The sequence below is a fragment of the Crinia signifera genome, chromosome 11 (assembly GCF_055691185.1).
Source record: "Crinia signifera chromosome 11, ASM5569118v1, whole genome shotgun sequence".
Taxonomy (NCBI): domain Eukaryota; kingdom Metazoa; phylum Chordata; class Amphibia; order Anura; family Myobatrachidae; genus Crinia; species Crinia signifera.
This window is the reverse complement of record NC_139227.1, coordinates 3,710,827-3,736,065: the sequence shown is the minus strand read 5'-3', so window position 1 is coordinate 3,736,065 and position 25,239 is coordinate 3,710,827. Positions and strand designations below refer to the sequence as shown.

The 25,239-nt window shown below is 41.8% G+C and overlaps 1 protein-coding gene and 1 pseudogene across 2 annotated transcripts in view; both read right to left on the bottom strand.

Moving 5' to 3' along the window:
* SLC12A4 (solute carrier family 12 member 4) overlaps positions 1-22,679 on the bottom strand; it is a 104,968-nt gene extending 82,289 nt beyond the window's left edge. The window contains exons 1-3 of one of the 2 annotated variants that reach the window (XM_083164792.1): positions 22,457-22,679; positions 9,352-9,446; positions 1,524-1,655 (exon numbers count right to left, since the gene is read on the bottom strand). In XM_083164792.1, the coding sequence (XP_083020918.1) occupies positions 1,524-1,655; positions 9,352-9,446; positions 22,457-22,592 (363 nt within the window). In that variant the 5' untranslated portion in view covers positions 22,593-22,679. Of the gene's footprint in view, positions 1-1,523; positions 1,656-9,351; positions 9,447-22,456 lie in introns of those variants that run through there. The other variant, XM_083164793.1, reaches the window with a different exon arrangement.
* Positions 22,680-24,676: 1,997 nt separating this feature from the next.
* Positions 24,677-24,812, bottom strand: LOC146046498 (U2 spliceosomal RNA; annotated as a pseudogene).
* Between the last annotated feature and the right edge of the window lie 427 nt (positions 24,813-25,239).

Here is a 25,239-nt window from a genome sequence, read left to right as displayed (position 1 = left end):
TAAACTACATTATTAATTTGACAGTTAAAGAAATCCTTTATTTTCCTTTGTGTTTCATATTTGCCGTGAATTTCTCAGATATCTCTGATATGTTGGCACATTCTGCATCAACCACAGGGATGACATCCCTTGCAGAGTAATGGACAGTTGAAGTGACTTTACTAGGCGATTTTTAATATTCGGGGCTCTTCTCCAATTCATTTCAAATTTGTTTCCCAGATTTTTTGCAAGTTCTCCACCTGATAGCAGAATATGCCGATGTATCTGAAGGATATCCCTGGCCTCCTTCCAATTGTAACTAAAATCTTCCACAAAGTATTTCAAATCACTCTTGGTCTCTTTGGAATTACTGCGAATAATGAGAGATTCTCTTTTGACTTTGTGAACCTCTGCTCTTGCTCTTTAATAGACCTGTTACTATAGCCTCTTTCTTTCAATCTAGATGACAGATCTATGTTTTTGGACATGAAAGTGTGTGCGTCCAAACATTTCCTCCGCAAACTCAAAAACTCACCATTTGGAATATTTTTGTTGGTGGGAAGTGTGCACTAGTACAGTACAATAGCCTCTATTGTTGGAAGTTTCTTTACGAAAAATTTCGATGGCAATTCTGTTGTTGTAATCTCTATTCACACTCAAGGAAGGAAAGGTTACTCTTGAATTCATGTGTAAATTTCCTATTGAGATTAATCTAAGGAATGCAACAAATTGCTGAGTGTCTAGTGAGCCTTCCCAGATAAATATCATCAATATAACGTATCCACAATGTGGATGTGTTTAGTTTATTAATCCACGTTTTCCTGAAAGATGACTCCTTTTTCCCACCAACCCAGAAAGGGGTTCACATATGTGGGTTTCACATATGTGGGATGCACAGGCCACTATTATATAGAAGTACCAGGCAAGATATTTCGCTTGAAATTTTTTTAATTTTCTACTTTATTTTTGGTTAAATAACACAAAGTTGCATCCAGTTCATCCTCTACTACATTACTTGTATGCTTTTTTTTCCACTGCTAACTTGCAAAACATACAAGATTAGTGGTTCTCAAACTAATCCTTAGAAACTACCAGCTGTTCAGGATTTAGAGATTCACATGCCATGTTAAAGTAATCTGTAAATATCTGGCCCACAAATCCTAAATCACAGGTGTGTTTTGACTGTGTAGCCAATATCAGTATCTAAATATGATAACTTGTGCATTTACAGGCAAAAATTTTCAAAATTTTGAACACCTCCCACATTCCACTAAAGCTCTTGGCTGACTGGAAGCATGGGAGATGTATCGGTTACAGATTCCAAACACTTCTGCTTTTCCTTAAAATCTGTACCCAGTAAGAAATCAGATGATGATATTGCAGTAAAATTATATATTTTTTCACGATAAAATATTTGAAAATATAATAAAATCTTAGAATCAAGAAATATTTTCTATTTTGCGGTCTCGTAAATATGTAGCAACTTAAAAATTCTGAATTTTACTTTTAAATGCAACCAAGATTCGATTAATCAAAAACATTACCTTGGACACCTTTTTACGTGCTCCCTCTGCGCTTTCAGCCTCCTCGTGCTCCTTCGCTCCCTGCGTCAGATTAGTATAGTTCACCAGGCGACTGAGTAGTGAAGAGACTTTAGGTCGGATATCCAGTTCCTCCTAAAAACAACAGCAAAATACCACCATCACCAAGAGATCAAATAGAAGTTTGATTTCAGCTTATGACACAAACATCATATACCTTAATTTTTTATATACCCAATTATCACTATCATATGAATAGGAAGGAAGAGGACAGAATATAAAATGAATACTTCCAACATATACTAACTTTTCTAAAGCAAGATGGTCATTCAAGACCCAAACTCCAAGAGACCAATAAAAGGAAATCTCTCATTCACTGATGAAATGTCAAATGTATGTTTCAGGAAGCAGGTACATCCCGCAGACAAAGCAATTCAATGGGATTCCTCGCACAATGAGATGGAACATTTTACCAACTCTAGCACAGTTGTTTAAAAAAAGGGTACGGTAATCAAATTTATATTTTTGCTCTAAATACCCCTATTTTGCTGTAGTGCAAATATAACCTACTACAAGCGGACACAATGATTTACAAGCTAAAGTAGCTATCCAAATAACCAATTGATTCAGCATGAGCACTGGTAGTTGCATGAAAGGATGCACAGAGACCAAGAAGAAGGTTGCTATAGTTACCAGATGCTTGCTATAAGATAAGCAGGCTGAAGACAAATATTATTCAATGCTGCCGGCGAGGGGGTTTGTGCAGGGAGGATGGTTTGTTTACGGCAACATTCAGCGCATTTTGTGGCGGGCCTCCCCTTTTAAAATGGGCACACTCGCCTTTTCCACCTCGCTGAAAAGAACCAGCAAGGTGGAAATTGCAATTGAAGGGGGGTGAGTTAAATACTGACGGCGGGCTCTCGGCACTGCTCACCATCAAGGCATTGAATACAACTCAAAGGCCAAATCACCCCGATAGGATGGAATGCATAGGTCTAACAAGCCCCTTTATCACACACCAGGAAGCAGCTGGACTCAGCCATATATACTAAGAACACCCACATCCTACCCCACCCTGGGAGGATTACACTGTTGGAGATCACTATAAAAACTTTTTAGACTTAGGCAAAATTTTAGTTAATGTGCAGGGATTTAGTAACGTTAATGTGCGATTTTTAGGAAATGTGCAATATTTTGTAATGGTGCAATTTTTGTAACAGAAATATGCATTTTTTTTTTTAGTAAATGTGAGGGGCTTTTAGTAATGGGAGTGTGATATTTATTGTAAAAGGTGATATTTTTTTCTTAGTAACGGAAATCTGCGATTCATTGGTAAATAGGGTTTTTAGAAATGAGTGTGCAATTTTTGTTAAAATTTGAAAAAAGGACGTTGGGTCTCTTCCCCAGATGAGATGCTCCTGAACATCCTAATCTACCTCCCCACCCTGACTAATCTCTGACATGACCCCCACAGGTACAGACACAAAACACTTAAAGAAAAAGAACACAAAAAAAACTCACACCTTAACAAAACTGAGGCCATCTTTATCAGTCTCGCTCCACATAAATAAGAGAACATCAAATGTTTCCAGGTACCTAGTTCAGAAGCGATTCATTGAATCGTAGCTGTGACATTTCTACGATATAATTCCACAGGAAATTTTGAGTTTAATACCAAAAGTATAGAATATATATTTAGCCCATCGGATAGGTATTTGTCTACTTTAAACCATTTTTTTATACCAATCTCTAGAAACTAATCCATTGATTTACTAAAATTTACCTGAAACCCAGATACCTTTTCAAATTTAGACAATATTTCAAGAATCGCTGCAAGGGAATATTTCAGATAAAAGGACATCATCTGCAAATGTAGACTATTATGTTCCTGTGCATCCTAACCGAATGTCGGGAAATACAGGGGTAGTTTGTAAAAAAATAGATTTTTTTTTTTTAAATTGATGGATATATTAAAAAGAAGTGGGCGCAATGGACATCCCTGTCTGGTGCCACACTACATAACCAAAAGACATCCTCTTGTTCCATTCACTATAAAAGCAGTAGTAGGGCACATATAGAAATATTTGATGAGTCCCACAAACTTACTAGAAAAGTCGGTTTTCGAGCACTGTATACAAGTGATGCAAGGTCACTGTGTCTTTGTGTGTGTGTGTGTCTTTGTGTGTGCGTGTGTGTGTGTGTGTGTGTGTGTCTTTGTGTGTGCGTGTTTAGACTCAATATATTTTTGTTTCAAAGATTTTTATTCTTTTCACCAATGAATTAAACAGATCAAAAAAGACAGTAAAACATTGGCGGTGACACAAGTGTAGTTATTCAGGGTCTCCGCTGTCATATAATCTGTTATTACAGTTGGGGTAAGGCTGAATTCTATGGGTGTCATCACAAGAGATAAAATTAAAAATTTTCACCAATATGTGGTTATATGATTGAGGTATCTATACACAACAAATATTTTTTTTTTGGGGGGGGGGGGGGTGTACATTAACAATGCAAAGAAACTACAAGAAGGAGGGGGGTAAGGGGGTAGATTGGAGAGTTCCGGAAGATCATGGTACATTTTTGCAATACTGTTGTTACGTATAAAAAGTGGTGGAGTAAGCTGAGGTCAAAGGTTCTAATAAAAAATGAGCTTGTCACTTAAAATCAATCTGCATAGGGTTTCCCCACGGGAAGAGGAATTTTGAAAGAGTATCAATAATATATTTTTAGTGCCAAGATGTTGATTGGAAACTATTGTGGCTCCTATGGCCATTTGGATAGCTTTTACTGCATGGCATCCCCTAACAAAACAAGTTGGTGTTGCGTTAACAAATCAGGGAGAAGTAACTGCAATCTATTGCCCATCATTTTTGGGGAAAGTTTAAAATCAGAATTAAGAAGGTTAATCAATCTGTATAAATTAGCTTTCCCGGATTAGGGTTGTATAGGCCTGTATAAAACGTTGGGTATTCATAGGCGTCTTTGTGAATAGTGTTAAATAATTCTAACAAGGTGGAGAGTAGTTCTTGTTTAAACATTTGATGGGATGGGAGTATAAAAAAAAAAAAAGAATAAAAGTTATGGAAATTAGTTAAAATATCCTCTGTGGTAGTGTGGGTTTTGTTTAAGGACTCATCTCTCTGTTCTGTTATAAAGCATTGCCTACTCCATGGTTTGGACATCGCTGCCAGCAATTTTCCAGTTTTATTGTCCCATCTATACTATTTCTGCTTAGTGTAGTCCAAGCGTTGTTACACATTGGCTGTTAAAATGGAATCTTGCAAATTTTTTGTCAAGGAGATATGTTGTTAAGATTACCTTCCGGGGGGCTATGTTATATTTAGCTGTGTTTAAATTATGTAGTTGTGCAATTTCAACTGATCACATTTCCCCTCAATACAGCTTTTGATGTCTCCCAGAACAGCATTAGCTTATCCCAGTGAATAATATTATTTATAAGATTTTATAAATCTCACGATGGAGGACCAAAAAAGTCTGGGAAATGCCAAAAGTGGTGAGCAGCTTTTTGGGGACCCCCACAAAGCTCCAGCTTCACTGGTGCATGGTCTGAGATAATTATATCCTCTATTTTTAAGCCTGCTTAAGTTTATTTAATGAGTGGGAAAGGCGTAAGTAATCTATACTTGATGTGCATCCATGAACTTTAGAAAAATGTATATAACATCTGTCGGATTTAGAAGGGCCCCAGAGGAAGCAGGAATAGCGAAGAGCGCACCGGCACCTTCAGTCGTGCAGGCATTCATTCATGTATGTGTCTCCTAATCATTTTTACATGTTCAGCAATTTTGATCTTCAGCCCTTATAAGGGCGTCTCATGTACTTAGTTGCCGTATATCCTGTCGGGTGCTCCACCTTATAGCCGCACTTGTGCTAGTGTCGGCTCACAGTGTCTGGTGTGAACACACTGCACACAGGGGGTTATCTGACGAAATCGCTGATAACATCTTTATTATATTAACTCTTTGACTCACATATTATTGGTTTTGTACAAACATTGCCAACTCTATCAATTGAGCTATGCCTGTGTTTCTCTGTCTCATCTCAATTCGAGACAAACTAGTCAGTCTATCACTGACACAATTAGGCAGATTATCCTGCATTTGAGCCATATTAGAGGAATCTAGATACAGGATAATAAAAGCCCACACAGACCGAGTGGTTTTGATACAAATTCATGCCAATAAATGGGAAGCTGATTAATGTGTTATACAACAGGGGAACCTGTACATTTCTCATTTTTTATTGAATACACACAAATAGCAACTTTCTGGTATGTGCATGTGACATGACTATACTAAACAATATGCTAATTTACTATACCGAACTAGGAGATAATTAATTATTCCACACACGGCCTTCCTGCATGTGCCGTTTTAAACACGCACCACTTTCACTTGTTTGTTTGATATGTTTTCTTTTAAAATATTTTGCCGTTATTAAAGAAATGTATTAAAGGTTATATTTTATTATAATTTTCTCTCATTTGGTGCACCACACCTAGACAAATTATTTCTGTCCGAATCATTTTTTCTATATGAAGCAGGATGGGCAAATAATATAAAATTTGGGGTATAAAGATATTGAGGTGTGGCTGTAGATTACTCAACAGGCTCATCCCACAAAGGAGGCATGTGCAGGTAAGAATCAGCCCTTTCTCACATGAGGAAAATGTTACTTACGGACTTACAAGATGCAATGTTGGCATTTGGATGGCATGAGTGGGGCCATTAAAAAAGTGGCAATGTCCCGCTACGTCAGCCGGTATTTTTTATTTTTCATGCTTGCGAAGGAAATGAAAGGATGGGTATAGGAGCAAGCAAACTAAGGAGATTTGCATAGATATATTGACTTTGTGTTGCTAAAGAAGTTGGTAATAGCAGTTCTAGGGTTGCTTTGGGAGAGTATGAATGTAAATGATTAAGTTAAGCATTTGTTTTAGCTTTTTCGTGCATTGAAGGTCGGTACATTAGCACCTGCTAATAAGAGGTCAATGTTTTAAAGTATCTGTAAAATTGTATTTGATTTTGATTAAAATAAAGAAGTCTAAAAAAGACCAGTTAAGTAGTGGGTGATGGATGTGTATACCTTCACATCAGGAACCAAGTATTTGCTTGGTGGCTTTAGCTATTCAATTTTGCCAGCAGTGCCCAGAAGGTGGTATACACTTGCTAGTACATGCTGACCTTCCTAAATTCCAGTTTATAAGTATTTTTAATAAAAGTTTATTGAAAGAGTCATGTTGCTGGTGGATTACAGAACATTGAAATGTCTATTGGGCTAGCAGGCCCCCCTTAGCAAAAATCACCTCAGATTCAAGTGCAGTGGATTAGTGAGAGGATTCAGATTGAGTGGTTTGTTGGATCTTCTCTGGGATTCTCTGGGAATTTTATTGGGTGCCCTGGATTGCCTAGTAATTCAATTGGAAGGAAATGACCTTGAAACCTGCAAGGGCATTGAGCTTATAAGTGTGACAAAGAGACCTGAAGATGATTTTTTAATGTTGGAAACAAGTGGTGCACGTTTTGTCAGAAGTTATACCTAGCAGATTTAGGAAGGTTAAGCAAGGTGGTGTAGCTTTGAATAGATAAACCAAAATTAGGTATACAACCTTTGCGCTTATACAATGGAGGTCTTCAAATACATTGCGGAATGAATCCAAACGTGAACAAACAATATAGTCCAAAACAGCTTTTTGTTCTCTTCTCTTTTTCTGTATTTTCCCCCTCGATGCATATCGTAGGAAAACAAGAAAAAGAGGAAGAGGAATATAGTGTTGTATGTTCAACAGGAAAGTTCTCTTCAGGGTCTGTAGTCCTCCTTAGGATCAATAGTCGTGGGGTCACCCAGTGGATCAGCTCATAGAGAAAGTAGGCTCACATAAAAGCTAACTTTGAATAAATACTGTATATTCCTGTAAAAGGTATCTTTATACTTAATCCACTGCAATGATCAGCATAGAATAAGAAAATAGCTTACATAAAAGGTTACTTCATATAAGTTGTGTGACCAATTATAAGAGTTTGATTTGGCTCCCAGTCAGATCTAGCAATGTAGGGCCACAAGAAAACACTTTAATTCCAAAAAATACTCCAATATGTAGAATGCGTTTAAAAATATAGAAAATTGGGCTGTTACATTGTGAATCACATATATAAAGTACCCATGTTACTACTCTGGGAAAAATATGGAAAAACGAACACCTGGGATGGCTCATCAGTAGTAGAAGGCAGAAGTACTTGATGTGACCAACAATCTGTAGGTGGAACAGCCACAGGTACAACACCAACACGTTTCAACACTATATGTGTCTTTATCAAGGGGTTTAGCCTTGAATAGAGTTAGAAGGAAGTTTACCACAGAAGAACAGAGGTTTATTGTGGCCTGAATGAACTAGTTCTAGGCATACCAGATTGCAGTATGAGGAAGTTGATCTTACAGGTAAGGTTTGGACACAGCCCTTTTGGGTTTTCTGAAGTAGAGGACAGAGGTTGGCTGATGGTGCTGGTTTGTGGTCTTGGCTGGTTCAGCCGGTCACCACAGAGCTCGATTAGCATTTCCCCTTTGGATAAAGTGAGTCAGTAACTACCTTAGGTGAGGACCAGTATTGGGTCAGTAACTACCTTAGGTGAGGACCAGTATTGGGCTAGTTAAAGTGAAGTGTTACTAACCAGGCCAGTTTTGCGCAAAGGGTATATATATATATATATATATATATATATATATATATATATATATATATATATATATATATATATATATATATATATATATATATATATATATATATATATATATATATATATATATATATATATATATATATATATATATATGTATATATATATATGTGTAACACAGTCTACTACCATGCTGAATTTGAATTTAATCATTGTACTTAAGATAAGAATTCTGGGTTTACAGACAATTCTAAAATTTCTTATTTACATTGTATTTCACATATGTTGCCAACACGCTATATCACAGATAATAATTTATACATATATTATAAAAACATAAATAATACAAATATTAAAAAAACTACCTAGAAAATGACCAATTACTTAACTTAAAGAAAAATAAAGTTGTAACCAATCATATAAAGAACATTTCTAATTATATACAGTCAGCTCTGATCTGATCATATAAGCTTCTGGATTTAGAGTCTAATTCGGGTTGGTTTGCAAAAGCAAACTCCTCCTTTAATGGGCAAAACCATGTGCACTGCAGGTGGGGCAGAAGTAACATGTGCAGAGAGAGTTACATTTGGTTGGGGTGTGTTGAAACTGAAATCTAAATTGCAGTGTAAAAATAAAGCAGCCAGTATTTACTCTGCACAGAAATAAAATATAGTAACTCACCCAAATATAAAACTCTCTCTGCACAGGTTACATCAGCCCCACCGGCAGTGCACATGGGGGGTTATTCTAGTTCATTCTTTCTGACAAAATCCTTCTTAGATGGACAAAACCATGTGCACTGCGGGTGGGGCAGATGTAACTTGTGCAGAGAGAATTAGATTTGGGTGGGGTTTTTCTTCAAAGTAAGATCTATATTGAAGTGTAAAATCATGCAGTCAGTATTTTCCCTGCACAGAAACAAAATAACTCACCCAAATCTAATTCTCTCTGCACATGTTACATCTGCCCCCCTGCAGTGCACATGGTTTTGTCCATCTAAGAAGGATTTTGTCAGAAAGAATGAACTAGAATAAACCCCATGGTTTTGACCTTTATGTATACAATTTTCAGATCAAAGAAAAATAAAAATAAATAGCAGTGTACATTCATTTTGCGAACACATTTAATCTCACCTCAAATAATGCCAAATTCCTGTCATAGAAATCAATGCCCTTGTTTGGATCTGAACTTTTGAGGAATGGGCTATTTTCTTTGTGGCTCCCATGACCTGAAAACAATTAAAATATATATTTACAACACAGAACATTGTGACCACCAAATACAAACTGGCATTTTTCACAGCCTTCATAAATAGAATGCTACACAATGTGTACTGTGGCTTCCTCTGACTGTCTGCTTTGGGCACCGTATACCCCTGTCCACTAAATGATACATCAGCCTTCATGTCTGCACAAATGGACACATACACTATTATCCGGCCGGAATGCAGTCAAAATCCCGACAGGGTCAAAATCCTGACAATGTCAAAATACCGGCATATAGAATGTACAGGTTAAACAGTCAACATGACTGTGTCGACAGGTCAACATGTTTTTTTACCCTGCCCGGCGCCGAGGGGGGAGGACGACGTTGCATAGCGCAGACCAATACAAAGCTGTCCTCAAAGCTGCTCATCTGCTGGTATTACCAGCAGATGAGCGGCTTTCTCAGCCATGATGCGGGAACGCGCAGCAGCGCTCACCACCGGGCCATACACACTGTGCAGTGTGTATGTGTAAAGTCGCCCAGTGTGTATGGGCCATTAGGCTTCAATGGTAATTATTTCTTTGTAGTGTGATTTATTTGCAAATACTTTAATGGCTGACCTCTGGGTTCACCAGCTCTCTGCAACCCCCACAATGCCTGACCTCTCTACTCCTGCAGCCACTGGACTCAGTAGAGGCTGTGTGTACTTCTTGCTGTCCCTTCTCAGCACTGGGGGAATGGGGAGTCAGCAATCCCTGTCCCCAGCATGGGACAACACTGCCACCTGCTAATGCTGAGGCAAAGGATTTAAATCCTGGACCCCAGGGGTCAGCCTACAGCACTGCAGCCTAAGCAACATCTTGGCACATAGCACCCCAGTACAGTGGTTAAAAAGCTGCATCAATGAGGACACTTGATATAGGGTCCGGCGCCACAGCACATAAAAAACATTAACATTTTATAAACAAATTGCGCCAGGTGCCAGACCAACCTTTTTTGAAATGGTCATCTAGTGGCCGATACACTGGATCACTCAGTGATCCGAATTCTCCCCCTGTCCTGATGCTAGATAAGCTGGAAGTTGGCCATCATGCCGATATCTACCCACTGTATTGCATTTTTAACCATCTCTGTTCTACATAGATGAGCAGGATATATCTCCTCCCCTCCCGTTTTCCTTTGCTTGTTCCTCTCTCATCCATCCCAGTTTAATTTCATTGCAAGTGTTTATTTTTAATATTTCTGCATAGTCAATGTTTAACCTGTACTTTTCGATCACACAACAAAACTTAATTTCATTGTGCTCTCTGCACTTCTGTTGTTCAAAGTACGGCAATAATGTTTGAGAGTCTATGGCATTGCTCATGTGCATATATCACCTGGTTTTGATAATGAATACTGTCACTTCTCTAATGCTCTAAATGCATCAGCTGGAAGAAACCATGTAGCCTCCAACAAGGAACAAAATGGAGTAAACAAAATTTGGTTCCTAAAGGTCAATCCGTTTCTCTGAATCCACAAAGGTCATGGGAGTACTTCACAACGGGTATAGGAGGTGACAAAGAGGGCATACAGTGGCCCCTGTGGATTCAGAGAAATGGATTAACCGGTAGGTACCAAAATCCTAGTTTCTCTTTCAGGGGCCACTGTAGTTATTCACAATAGGGAGGTTCTAAAGTTATCACCACAGGAGGGACAGCTCTGAGGAACCTGCAATACAAAAACAGCCAAATTGAGCAGCTGAAGAAACAAAAAGTGTTTAACAAAATAACTTCGCAAATGTGTGAATTGAAGACCAAGTCGCCACATGGCAAGGTTGTCAAGTGGATGCAGTGGATCAAATGGGATGAGCAGAGATAGAAGGAGACTGCTGTTTATGGGCAATGACAAATACTCACTGGATGGTAAGCTGACTACACCTGGCCAATGTCTGTTTCAAAGATGGCCAACCCCAATGCACAGAATCATAAAGGACGAAGGGATAATCGTTTTACATAACAACGCTGTTCTGTTCACATAAATTGTCAAAGCACAGATGACATTCAGTGTAGAAGAACCACCGGGAGCAACCTGCAATGAAGGAACCACAGTCGGTTGATGCGCAGGAAATGCTGAAACCACATTAGGCAGAGGTGATGCCTGCGTAGGTAGTTCAGCCTGATCTTCGAGAAAGATCAAATTTAGGGATTTTCAGGACAGGGCTCCCAGTTTTGAAATCCATTATGCTGAGGCCATAGCTAGGAGAGGTATTTTAAATCAATGTCCACCATTGAATCAAATTTTGAGATTGTGAAACACCAAAACCCGAAAAAAGGTGCCACGGAGCAGGAGGAGGAAAGATTGGAGGCTGGACTCAAAACAACACCCTGTAGAAAAAAGTCTGTACTTCTGGCAAAAAGGGTCCATCGCAGCTGGAATACAACCAAAAGGGACAAAATCTGGACCTTAAAAAGGGACCCCAGTCTGAGACCTGCATCTAAACCCACCTGCAACAAAAGCACGGAGGAGAAGTCAATGAAATTTGTGAAAGGCAAACCTGGAGACTAACACAATGTCACAAAGGGACTCCAAAGCTGATGGATATGGGCAACCAAAACCGGTTTTCTAACCCACATTTTGTTTTAGGGATGACAAAAATCTGAAATAGTGCAAGCTTTAAGAACAGCGGTTTCAACTACCATCCAGTCAAACAAAGCTGCTGAAAAGTTTGATGGGCGAATGGACCCTGCTGCATGAGATCTGAACGAAAGGGCAGAGGCCATCGTCATCTGCTAGATGAAGTTGAAATGCTGAGAACCAGTGTCTCCCCGGCCATAGTGGTGTCACTAGAATTGCCGCCGTGGAATCTCGCTTTAACTGCTTAGGAACAAAACCAAGGATTAGCGGGGGAGGAAAGAGATACACCATCCGGTATTGGCAAGGGATCGTAAAACAGTCTACTGTGCCCATTGCTATATGCCCATTGCCTTGATGCCATGAGATCTATTGGAGGACTTGCTTTCCTTTTAACCAAAGCTTATAAAAAAACTTAGAGCATCGAGCCCCTTTCTGGGATGTAGATCCTGACGACTTAGAAAGTTGGCCTTACAATTGTCCACCCTAGGGATGAACAGAATAACGTTTTGGCATTTGATCCACACAAGAATCCGGGAGACCACTATTATGGCTTGGCGGCTGCATGTGTCTTCTTTATAGATTATATATGCAACAGACGTTGTATTGTCGGATTGAACCCTGACTATGATCTTGAGCCAACACATTTATAGGCCCTTATTCAGATCTGATTGCAGTTCTCAAAATGGGCAAAACCATGTGCACTGCAGGTGGGGCAGATGTAACATGTGCAGAGAGAGTTAGATTTGGGTGGGGTGTGTGTTGAAACAGCAATCGAAATTGCAGTGTAAAAATAAAGCAGCCAGTATTTACCCTGCACAGAAACAAAAATAACTCACACAAATCTAACTCTCTCTTTACATGTTACATGTGCCCCACCTGCAGTGCACATGGTTTTGGCAATTTTCAGTACAAATTTGTACTGCGACCAGATCTGAATAAGGACCATAGTCTGTAGGCTTCCTGAGAAGGACCATCTGCCAGAAGTCAAATGTCCTGGACAACTACTCCTCAAGCGCTCAGACTCGCATCAGTGTTCAGGCGAATCCAAACCCACAATGACAAACTTCTGCCTTGGAGGAGATCTGCAGGGGGTCAACTATAGGAGAGACACTTTGGTCCCAGAGGAAAGACATACTCCCCGTTGTAGGAAGATATGGGACCCGCTCATTAATAATTACTGCACGGAGCGGGTCTGTATGTTGTGTCTGTACATCATGTCAACCTTTTTTAACTTGTCTTGTGCCTCATAAATACATAAAGGTACTTGTGAGTTATCCGGGCTGCCGATTTTTTCATCGCGCCCGAAATCGTGGGCATCGCGTCGGTCGTGGCCGTTATAAGGAGCCGCGACGCGATGCCCACGATTTCCCATAGACAGTAATGTTAAAAGACACGATGGACCCGATTTCCGACACGATTTCCCATAGACAGTAATGTTAAAAGACGCGATGGACCCGATTTCCCATAGACAGCAATGTTAAAATAAAATTACAATGTGAAATTGGCCAATATGTTTTTAAAAAAAAAATGTTTCATGGCCCCCCACCACCGTTAACGCCACCCCGCTATTGACGCCAACCCGAAGCGTGGCGAGTGCAGCGAGCCCGCGAGGGGCGGCGATACGCGTCCTCCGACCTTTTCATGCCCTACTATCCACTAGGGCGTGGAGTGAGAATAGAATAGTGTGGCGAGCGCAGCGAGCCACCGAGCCCGAAGCGTGGCGAGCGCAGCGAGCCCCGCGAGGGGACGCGGACACCTTCACAGGTATCCGCGTGCCCTTGCGGGCTTCACAGGTGTCCGCGTCCCCTCGCCACGCTTCGGGCTCGGTGGCTCGCCACACTATTCTATTCTCACTCCACGCCCTAGTGGATAGTAGGGCATGAAAAGGTCGGAGGACGCGTACCGCCGCCCCTCGCGGGCTCGCTGCGCTCGCCACGCTTCGGGTTGGCGTCAATAGCGGGGTGGCGTTAACGGTGGTGGGGGGCCATGAAACATTTTTTTTAAAAACATATTGCACAATTTCACATTGTCATTTTATTTTAACATTGCTGTCTATGGGAAATCGGGTCCATTGTGTCTTTTAACATTACTGTCTATGGGAAATCGTGGGCATCGCGTCGCGGCCCCTTATAACGGCCACGACCGACGCGATGCCCCCGATATCGTGTCTTTTAACATTACTGTCTATGGGAAATCGGGGGCATCGCGTCGCGGCCCCTTATAACGGCCACGACCGACGCGATGCCCCCGATTTGGAGCTAAATCGTGGGCATCGCGTCGGTCGGGTGTCCTTAAGTTAACCAAACTTAAGGACAAAATCGGCAGCCCGGATAACTCACAAGTACCTACATAAATAAAGGAGCAGATTATCACTCAACTTCATATATTGTCTGTTTTTTGTACATTATATCAACTGTCAGGTCTGAGCTCATTAAATATTCACTGCGCTGGGTCCCGCTCATTAGATATGCACAGAGCAGGACCAGTTTAGTGCTGCCTGCTGCCTGGGTGTTAAATACCCAGGCAGCATAAAAACCATCTCACTAAATGAATGTCTTGCTCCGGGCACCAGAAACCCTAGTTTCGGCCCTGGGTTGGAGATCACAGTCCCAGACAAATGAAGTCATCAAGTGACACTTGAAGGCTTATGAGAACATTTTTAGTGCCTTCTTTGTTAAGGTGCTTACACACGGCATAAAATCACTGGCAATATGGTCGCTGAGCAACCATATTGCCAGCGATTGGAGTGTGCAATAAATCATTAGGGGACTGAAAACAGGAGCGGGCACCGCGCTCCCGTTTTCAGTCCCCTAATGGTTGCTGGTCAGAGGAGCTTGCTCCTCCCAGCGACTTCCCCCGCCTCTTCTCCCGGCAGTGTGTCATTTTCATCAGCGACCATCTATGGTCACAGATGGAAAACGGAACACTGAGCAACCGATCATATTGCTCCGTGTGTACACAGCTTAATACTATTCAATAATATGCAGTCTGAATACTTTTTCATTTTTGTATTATTTTTATAACTAGTTCCAAAAGCAGGAAGAAATCAGATAAATCAATTTCAGAAATTAATAAAACATCTGAAGATGTATGCCCAACATAAAAGCTATAATAGAATACACACACACATCATTCTCTATTAATATAGATTACAGAATTTTATAAAATCAATATATTACAAATTTAAACATTCAACTAAAACAAAGTTGACTCACAAAAGCCATTTCTGCAAGGTAAAGATGGCGTAATTAGTCTGTCACTGAAATCACTGCAAATTGTTAAGACAGTAACACAGCGTGGAAGGGTGCCGGACAACTCACCGCCAGCCGGGATTCCAACAGTCATTACCCCGACGTCGGAATACCGACTGCTCCCTCGTGGGGGTCCACAACCCCCATAGAGGGAGAATAAAAAAAGGTGGTGAGTGCAGCGAGCCACCGTGCCCGCAGTGTGGCGAGCCCGCAATGGGCTTTGTTTCGCTCCCCCCGCTGTGCATTCGGGATTGCCACGTCACGACTGTCGGTGTGTTATACCACTCCTGCGTGGAAAGCCTATTGTTGTCAGTGGAGCAGTGTAATATCTAACCATTTTATCACTTTTTGAAGCTCAGGGCACATGGCCCACTGGCTTCTATTGTGCTATTACACGTAACTAAAGATCTTTCCACATATTGTTAGGGTTAAATAAAGCTGACAATACTGACATTTAATTCACTGTGACTCTGGTTAATAAACCAATGTACACAGAGCAATTCTGATTAAGCTATCACTTACTATATATATGCATGTTGACAGCACATTCCCCAAATTAGCAACATGTTAGAGCAGCGGTTCCCAACCTGGGGTACTTGTACCCCTGGGGGTCCTCTGCAGACCTGTTGAGGGATCTTGAAAATAATATTGGTAACGGCGGACAAAGAAGAAGTCTCCCATTGCCATGGAGACAAACCACGTTGCGTCACTTCCGGTTCCATCTGCAGCATTATCAGCATCTCCTCATGCTTTTGCGCAACCAGCAATCCACTGGGAACTACCCGCACTACCCTCAGAAATCAGCGTTCATCTGCCCAACATTACAGGCATTAGTGGGAGCCCCGCAGACAGTACACAGCCAGCGGCCAGACACAGAGGGAACAGATTCCTGACCGCACACTACTCCAGCGCCTTTATATACGGAAACGCATCCCGCTCATTTGCACTCCACTCGTAAGTACTCCACTCGTAAGTACCGTGGATATTTAAAATTGAGAGGAGGGGTACTCATAAATGAAAAAGCTTAACCAAGGGGTATGGGAGAGAAACAAAGATTGGGAACAGCTGTGTATATATATATATATAGCGCAGTCTGGGCAGGCACATCCAGAGTAGCCAGCTGCACAATGTCCAGTCGTGACAGATTTGAGATCTCCCGTGCTGAATCTCCCAATTTGAATCTCTGACACAAATCTCTCTGTATGTGGCTCATTGTCTGAAATGAGCCAATTAGTGAAATCTCTTGTGCTGAATCTCCCGTTATGTATCTCTGGCACACATCTCTGCGTATGTAGGGCCCTATAGAGTTGTGAAAGAAAATGGTGAACATATTGTGAGGAATTCTATGGTTTGTTTGCTAAGTAATTGGCACCTTGACAGAGATATTCAATTGTTAGATCAATTAGGAGTGAATGCTGCCAGTCCACCTAAGGTGACACAGAAAGGTGTGAAAAGTCCAGTTTTAGGGAACCGAAGCAGCATTTCCTTTGTCACACCCAGTAAGTTCACAGGGTTTATCCATTTTACATGGACAGACCGGGTGGATTTGGGTGCAACAACTCAACTTTCCCATTTAGTAAAAGCAGCTATTTTATGTGCATTGTAGTTTTCTCCAGCGCTCGCGGATCTGAGACACCTCTGTGGCGTCTCAGATCTACGAGCGCCTTGTGCAGGAAGCTGCCCACCCCCCACACCCACATCACACATCAATTTGAATAGGCACGCCCAGCATTTTCATGGGAACGCCCATGTGGCACTTGGCATCCCCTGGCGTCATATCTACTGTGAGCGGGACGGCGAACATTTAGTTTTTAGTGCCTGCGCAAAAAAAACAAAAACGGTCCCACGTGAGAGTGCGTGGGGGACCGAATAAATTACAATAACCCCCATATATGGAAAACTTTACACATTAAAATGATGACGTTCTCTTAGAAGAGAAATCTAATAATATAGGCTGATCTCTTTCATCCATACACATATACAAAGTACATTGGTTAGTAGTGAATGATAATGTTCTGTCACCCTGCTCACCAAATACTTTTTGCTGTAAATGCTATTTATAAAATAAGCCCCTCATCTGCATTTATAATTGGGAGAAAAAAAAAGTATAAGACAAAGGGGGGACACTGGAGGGGAATGAATACAACAAAGGACTATAAATGTCCTGATGAGACTCACCACTGCTGGATTGTTCTCCACTATGGTATGGGTCTCCCATTTTGTATCGGTTGTAAACGTTATCTTATTCACAGACGAGTTCAAAATAATTATAAGATGTTTGACTTCTCAAAAGAATTTGTGCTCGGCTGCTCTTGTGGCTGAAGCAACAGCAAAGTGAATTAATCTGGACTTAGTAAAAGGCTTTCTGTGCTAATGCCAAGGTTGTCACTAAGAAGCAACGATGGAGGAAGGGGGAGTTGGAGAGCGGTCATTAATTATTTCCCGATGTTAACAGTAGCAAGATTTAAGTAAATGTTTAAGAAACAGATAAAATACCTGGAAAATACAGAGTTTGAAACAAATTTGTGTTGAATCATGCCAGGCACTGCTCATCCTCCTCCAAAATTGAGCTAACATTACCTTTTATACTGTAGGTACATGTAATAGACTTAGTTATAGGTGCTAGGCAGGCGTTCCAGGTGACGTGGTCACACATTTAAGAACACGTCTTTGAGTCTCAAAACTCCATTTATATAAACTCAAATTATTCTCTGGTTATTCATGTTAACATATCGCAGGAATGGTAAAGAACAGAAAGTTACTAAATGCAGTTATTTCAAATTCACGCACTTCAGAAAGTAAAAAAAAAAATATCTGCCATTTCTTTTTTATTTTATATCTATCATTTTTAATGAGATCAAATTGTACATACAGGTGGACATATCACGGGTTATGAAGACATCAATATATCTGAAAACAAATAACAGAAGGCCATCCGTAAATTGGTCTCTCTGGGTGATTTCCAACTGAATAGTTTTTATGTATGAGGGTGTCCCAGGAATGGATAGAACGATGGGTATAAAGTCTGAAGGATATTAACAAAGAAGAACAATCCTCGAATTTGAAGAATAGGATTTATGTCAAAGGAAGACAGATGTCTTTTGTCCACTTTGAACTATTTGAAAATTTTCAGTTTTTGTAAGTCAAATCTGCCATTTCTAACCCGACCAACCCCAATTTACCAAATATTTCTATAAAAAAAAAAAAAAAAGGACAGCTACCTAAAACCGTGTTTGCAGAAGAAGAAAAACAAAAATAAAAACTAGCCATATTGTTCTTGGAGTATAAAAATAAAAATACATAAATAAAATAATTTCACTTTGTAACGGCTCTGAAGTAAGCGGGCTAATACTAAATACAGTGGCTTTGGCCCCCTCCTATTGCACCAGCTTGGTGTGTACTAAATTATAATGTTTTAGGCGACTTTCATAGTAAAAGCAAATCTTATATGTGCCCCATGCAATTGTTCTATTTTTTTCTCTTTCAAATTTAAATGAATAATTTTGCATCATAATATTTTTTACTTTCTTTTCCCCCATTAAAGTACAATATTGATAATAATGAATAAAAGGTTTATTTATATAGCACGCTTTCTCCAACAGGTCTCAAGGGAAATGTACATTTTCGGCATAATAATATGATATATAGCCCTCAAATGTTACTGTACTGCAGAGGTACTTGTACTTACCTTTATTAGTATGCTTTACAGTTGCTAAACTGTAGAAGCCTTCACTGATGTCAAAGTTACTGCTATGCAAACCATAGTTGAGGTGGACACCAGGGCGACTGTGGCCCATTTATAGAAGGAGATAGGCATCGCATCGGTATCCATCCCCTTGATACTCAATTAAAAGATTGGCCTGAGCAAAGTCTGAATACATTGTACTGGTAAGTTCACAGAGAACCAACTGGAATTGAGAACTCGGAGCAGAACTTAAAAGCAACGAATAGAACAATACAGTTTTTCAGACTGGACTGTGACCGGAGTCTACGGAAATGAAGTCAGACTATACTATATGGAGTTTTGACAGGTGAGAAGAAATTACCAAGGGTACGGAATTCAGGTGCTTCTGTACAGAGCGATAAAAAAAACCCAACCAATCAGCTCCTGTCTGACATATTTCAAACACAGTCTGTAACATGGCAGGTAGGAGCTGATTGGCTGGCTGTGTGACGTGTAATAGGCATTACGGTGTAAATTTTAGGTGCGCGTACTGTCCCTATGGTCCCTATTTTACAAAAATTTGTCAAGCCCTGGCATGTGGAATGGACATTACTGTGTGATGGGCATTATGGTGTGTGTGGCATTATGTATAATGGGCATTACTGTGCCATGCATTATATGTAAAGGGCATTACTGTGTGTGGCATTATGTGTAATGGGCATTACAGTGTAAATTTTTGTAGCGCACCTTCGGCGCGCACTGTCCCTGTTTTTAGTATTCTGAAGTGCATATACATAACTAAGTCACCTATTTAGTTTGCATTGATGCCCATAGGCGGTGATGGACACGCCCAATAGATGGTTATGGACACGCCCCCCCCCCATGGTGCAACCTCTAATAAAATGGGCTGCGCACGCCTATGATGGCACCCCTAGCCCAAATGTTTCTTATTGAGAAAATAAGAAATAAAGGAAGTGATTTGTGTTTATTCCTAAGGGGGGGGGGGGGGGTACACACCAGAACGATTAGGGCTCAATTCCATCAATCTGGATCCAATTCCGACCGATTGGATGCAGATTGGGCATGTTTAGGTCCAATTCCAATCAGATTCCAATCCGATGCGCGTCCCCGCTGTTGTTTGGTCGTTTTACAGATCCTACCTGCTGCAGGTAGGATCCGTAAAAGATCCATTCAACTGGATACAGACTCAGATCGGATTGGGATCAGATTGGATGCAGATCGTTAGCAGATTGTGTGCTCCAACTGATCGTGCGACCATCACACAATCTGCTAACGATTTACTAACAATCAGGATCGTTCTGGTGTGTACCAGGCCTTAGGCCAGGTACACACCAGAACGATCCTGATTGTTAGTAGATTGTTAGCAGATTGTGTGATTTTCGCACGATCTGTTGGAGCACACAATCTGATAACAATCTGCTAACGATCTGCATCCAATCTGATCCCAATCCGATCTGAGTCTGTATCCAGTTGAATGGATCTTTTACAGATCCTCACTGCAGCAGGTAGGATCTGTAAAACGACCAAACGACAGCGGGGACGCGCATCGGATTGGAATCGGATCGGAATTGGACTTAAACATGCCCAATCTACATACAATCTGCATCCAATCGGTTGGAATTGGATCCAGATTGATGGAATTGAGCCCTAATCGTTCTGGTGTGTACCCCCCCTTAGTGTCAGTTATGTGATGGGGGACAGGATTCATTCTGTTTGTTCACAATTTGCCTATTACATTGGTCATAAAATAATTTTAATGGGTCATGGATCACCAATCCAGGACACCCCTGCAAGTCCTCCAAGGCACCCCAGAGTGCCACGGCACACAGTTTGGGAACCACTGAACTATACTATACATTGCTAGACTATAGGTGTGGTATATATTGTTGACATTCATTACAGCAACATGAAAATGTGTACAATAAGCCTGTTGCCACTTATGTAAGGTTTACTAATGGCCCATACAAACGGGGAGATTTTTGCCTGTTTTCGAAGTTATCACTTAGAAATTAAGCACAAATAATCCTGTGCGTGCACCCCATATCGATGCCGCTCTGTGGTCCCGTGTCGCTATCGCCTGCTCAAATCTTTAGCACATGCAGTTAAAATCTAAATAGACCGCCTGCATGCGCATAAATAACACGGAGTTAGTACAGATCGCCCATACACTCATTGCTATGTGTGTATGGGCGATCTAGCCACCGGGGAAATCCCCTGCCCTACATTGCTAAGCAGGATCGCCACATGTGTACGCCTCTAAAGACTATTTCTAACGGAATTGTCAACTTCATCAATGTCCACCTATTTGCTGCAGACATTTTAAAACTGTGACTTCATGAATATATACCTACATCAATAACACAATAACAGTATATACTACAGTTTAACATTCTTCACCGTAATATATATTAAAAAAAAAAAATATCCCCCCCCCAAAAAAAAACACTATTAGAGGAAAACATTTCCGTCCTATATATTATACTTCCCTTCACTACTAATGGTGGTTGTGGTGACAAAAGCAGAGATTGCAATCATTTTATAACAATTTGTAAGATTCTCACTTGTCAACTTCAAATAATAATCATGTTGCGAAATGAAACAAACCAAAAATGTCAAGGTGTCTGACAGTGCCCTGCTAGAAAGCGGCTAATATTCTGTGCCACAGTCTGTGCACCTCTACCAAGCAAATACAGGAGCAGTCTGTATCCTACCGCAGCCACAGATGATGTGTTGGGACTCGTAGCGGATACATGTACAATAGGCGGAGCCAGCAGTCATCCCAGGCTTCAGAACCATACATATATACTGTACAATACATGTATACACATCCATATATACTGTACTTCTGTATAATGCATCCCAGGCTTCAGAACCATACATATATACTGTACAATACATGTATACACAGACATATATACTGTACTTCTGTATAATACATATATACACAGACATATATACTGTACTTCTGTATAATACATATATACACAGACATATATACTGTACTTCTGTATAATACATATATACACAGACATATATACTGTACTTCTGTATAATACATATATACTCACAGACATATATACTGTACTTCTGTATAATACATATATACACAGACATATATACTGTACTTCTGTATAATACATATATACACAGACATATATACTGTACTTCTGTATAATACATATATACACAGACATATATACTGTACTTCTGTATAATACATATATACTCACAGACATATATACTGTACTTCTGTATAATACATTCCAGGCTTCAGAACCATACATATATACTGTACAATACATGTATACACATCCATATATACTGTACTTCTGTATAATACATCCCCATGATCCCCGATCTCCCACAGCTGTTGATGGCTCACGTTCTACTTCCCATAACTTCCCAGATCTCCCCATCTCCCCATGCAGACTGAGGACCCCCCGAGCTCCACTTTAGCGGTTCCCCCAGTTTGTCACTTACCATCGGAGCTGACAGTATCGTACGGGTCCCGCAATCCCTGACGTGTGTCCCGGTAATCCACCCGGTTAAACCCTTCCACGTTGTCATATTCCAGCTTTTCCTGGTCATCTACGGGAACTACTGTAAAATGGAACATAGTGACCTAGTCCGTTACCGAGCAGACAACGTAGCGTCCCGGTACTGCAGCCAAATACATTCCAAACGCATGTTCTCACTTCCTCCGAGGACATTACCATATCCCCGCCCCTCCCCGGCCAGACCCCTCCACCTCCCCACCCAGACCCATCCCACCCCCCTCCCCTTCCCAGCCAGACCCAATCACCCTCCCCACCCAGACCCCTCCCCTTCCCCACCCAGACTCATCCTCCTCCCCACCAAATACTGACAGACATGTATGTGAGATGGACTATATATAAGTATTACATTTCTATTCATACTTTATAATATGTTATTGTTTATTTATAGCATGACAGTGTATGTGCTAGAATTGCAGAAAAAAAAAAAAAATCTTTTGAAAAATGGGGTTGCAAACCTTAAAAAATATTTGGTACTTGTGTAGTTTCACGGCACCAGCATGGTGCCGTGCTACTTCCGGGTTCTACGCTCGCCACAAACTATGTTAAAAAAAGTAACTTAACTCCATGCCAACATGGATAGTTCCGCAAGGGGACTCAGACGCACGGCGCCATACTACACAAGTACCAAATATTTTTATTAGACGTTTGATAATGCCCAACATCAGTGGCGGCTCCTACCTCGGTGGAGGAGAGGGGCTGCCACGATGCCACCCTCTCCGGTCCCCGCCGCCTCCGCCACCTACTTCTCCCAAGTCACAATCACCAGCGCAAGACCAGGCCATGCGCAGTAGCCTCTCCAGTACTGCGCATGCACTGTCCCCAGCCTCTATGGGGCTGCTTCGGGAGCAGACCCGTACAACTGCGCAGTATCGTCAGGGGAACTGCACATGCGCAGAACCCATTTTATAGGGGCTTCCCCGCAATTGCGCATAGAGGTACACCTCCCAATGGGACTGCCTTTGTGACTGGCAGGTCAGACTTCCAATAGGAAGGCACTGCCAGTCACAGTGACGCCAGTGCAAGGGGGGGGGGGGGGGGGGGGGGTGCTGCATTACATAGGTACAAACTGCCCCTGGCCAACATTATACCAGGTCTAACTGAAAATCGGAACCGGACCGAACCCCGGAACGGCGGACCGGACTATCAAACTTTTTATTCCGGAGCTTTTAATGTCCGTTCTGGGGGGTGTCCTGTCAAGAGGTGGGGGGTTTGGGGGCGTGCGTGTGATAGCTTTCACCGGGGACATGGGGAAGGGTCGTATTACAGCCTCTTAGTATAGTCTAGACCAGTGTTTTTCAACCACGGTGCCGTGGCACACTAGTGTGCCTTGAGCTGCTCTCAAGTGTGCCCCCAGATCTAGAGATTGTAGAAACTCAGGCCGAGGTGTGCTCCCACCACAACTGCTGTGCCTAAACACGTGCATAGGGGTTGTGCGATCAAATGGACACTCTTCCAAAAGATGAGGGCCCCGTTTTTCCCCTAACCCCTCTCAGCCATAAGGCCGAAGAGGGGAAAAAAGGGATCGGTGAGTCCTCTTCGCCGGAGCTCAGAGAGACCCTCTTTCCTCAACCCCTGGAAGGGTCAGGACGGTTGGTCCTCCGCACCCGAAGGTTTGGAGTGACCTGCATTAGGCTTCGCTCCGCCTTGCGGCTCGGGGTCGCCCTTGAGGGGACCAAAGCTCTCCCCAAAAGGATGAGAGCTTCGGCACATTGGGGAAATGGAAGGCCCATAAGGGTCAACCACACAACCCAACAAAAACGTGACACACTACAGAAAACGTGAAAAGTGCACGAACGTGAGAAGAAGATAAATAAATAATAAAGAGGACCCCAGCCAGAAGGCCGGGGTGGGGGTGTGAAAAATTGTCCTACCCCATCCAAATGGACAAGGTAAGGACGTGCAGCCTAACCTAGACGGGAAGTGTGCAGTGCAAGTGCTTACTTGTGCAAGGTGATTTTTGGGATCACCCGTGCAGGTTCGGCACCCCCGAGTTTCCCCATGGGCACAGTGCAGCCTCGGACTTCAGGCAGCCGACCGATCAGTGTCATTGTCCCCTCCTACCAGTGGGTTTACGGAAACAACACCTCCTACCACATGGCAGAGGTGAAGGTACTCAGCCAGACTTTTCACCACTCCCAGGCATGAGGGGTCCCAAACCCTCCGCCCATCAGAGCAGCCACTCAGTCCAGCCTTTCTCTATTATCTGCCAGAGGCCAGTCCATACCCACTGATAAGAACAGATACTACACTTGATCTTAGCTAAAAGGCCGAGAAGCGATGCCCAAACCAGTTTACCGCCAACAGCAGTTCAATTGTTTTTTTTACTGGTCTCTTCTTTTCATGTAAAGGGCCAATGTATTTTAGTTTTGTTACCTGTGGGGACCAGTGTGATTGTTTTTTATATGGAGGCCAATAGGTTTCTTTTCCTGTGGGGGCCAGTGTGTTTTTCCCTGTGGGGATCTTATGGTGTGCCTTGTCAATTTTTTAATCTTATTTAGAGTGTCACAAGGTAAAAAGTTTGAAAATCACTGGTCTAGACCGTTTCAGTTTTTATTACATGCCCGGACCATGCAGGAAGGCTGTATTCTCCCCTTCTCCTCTCCCTGGTGACTGGTGTCACAGCAGCCCCACTGGACGGGACATCCCCCAGCAATGCGCCCCCTGGACCGAACACTACAAGCTCCGGAATGACAGATATTGATGAAT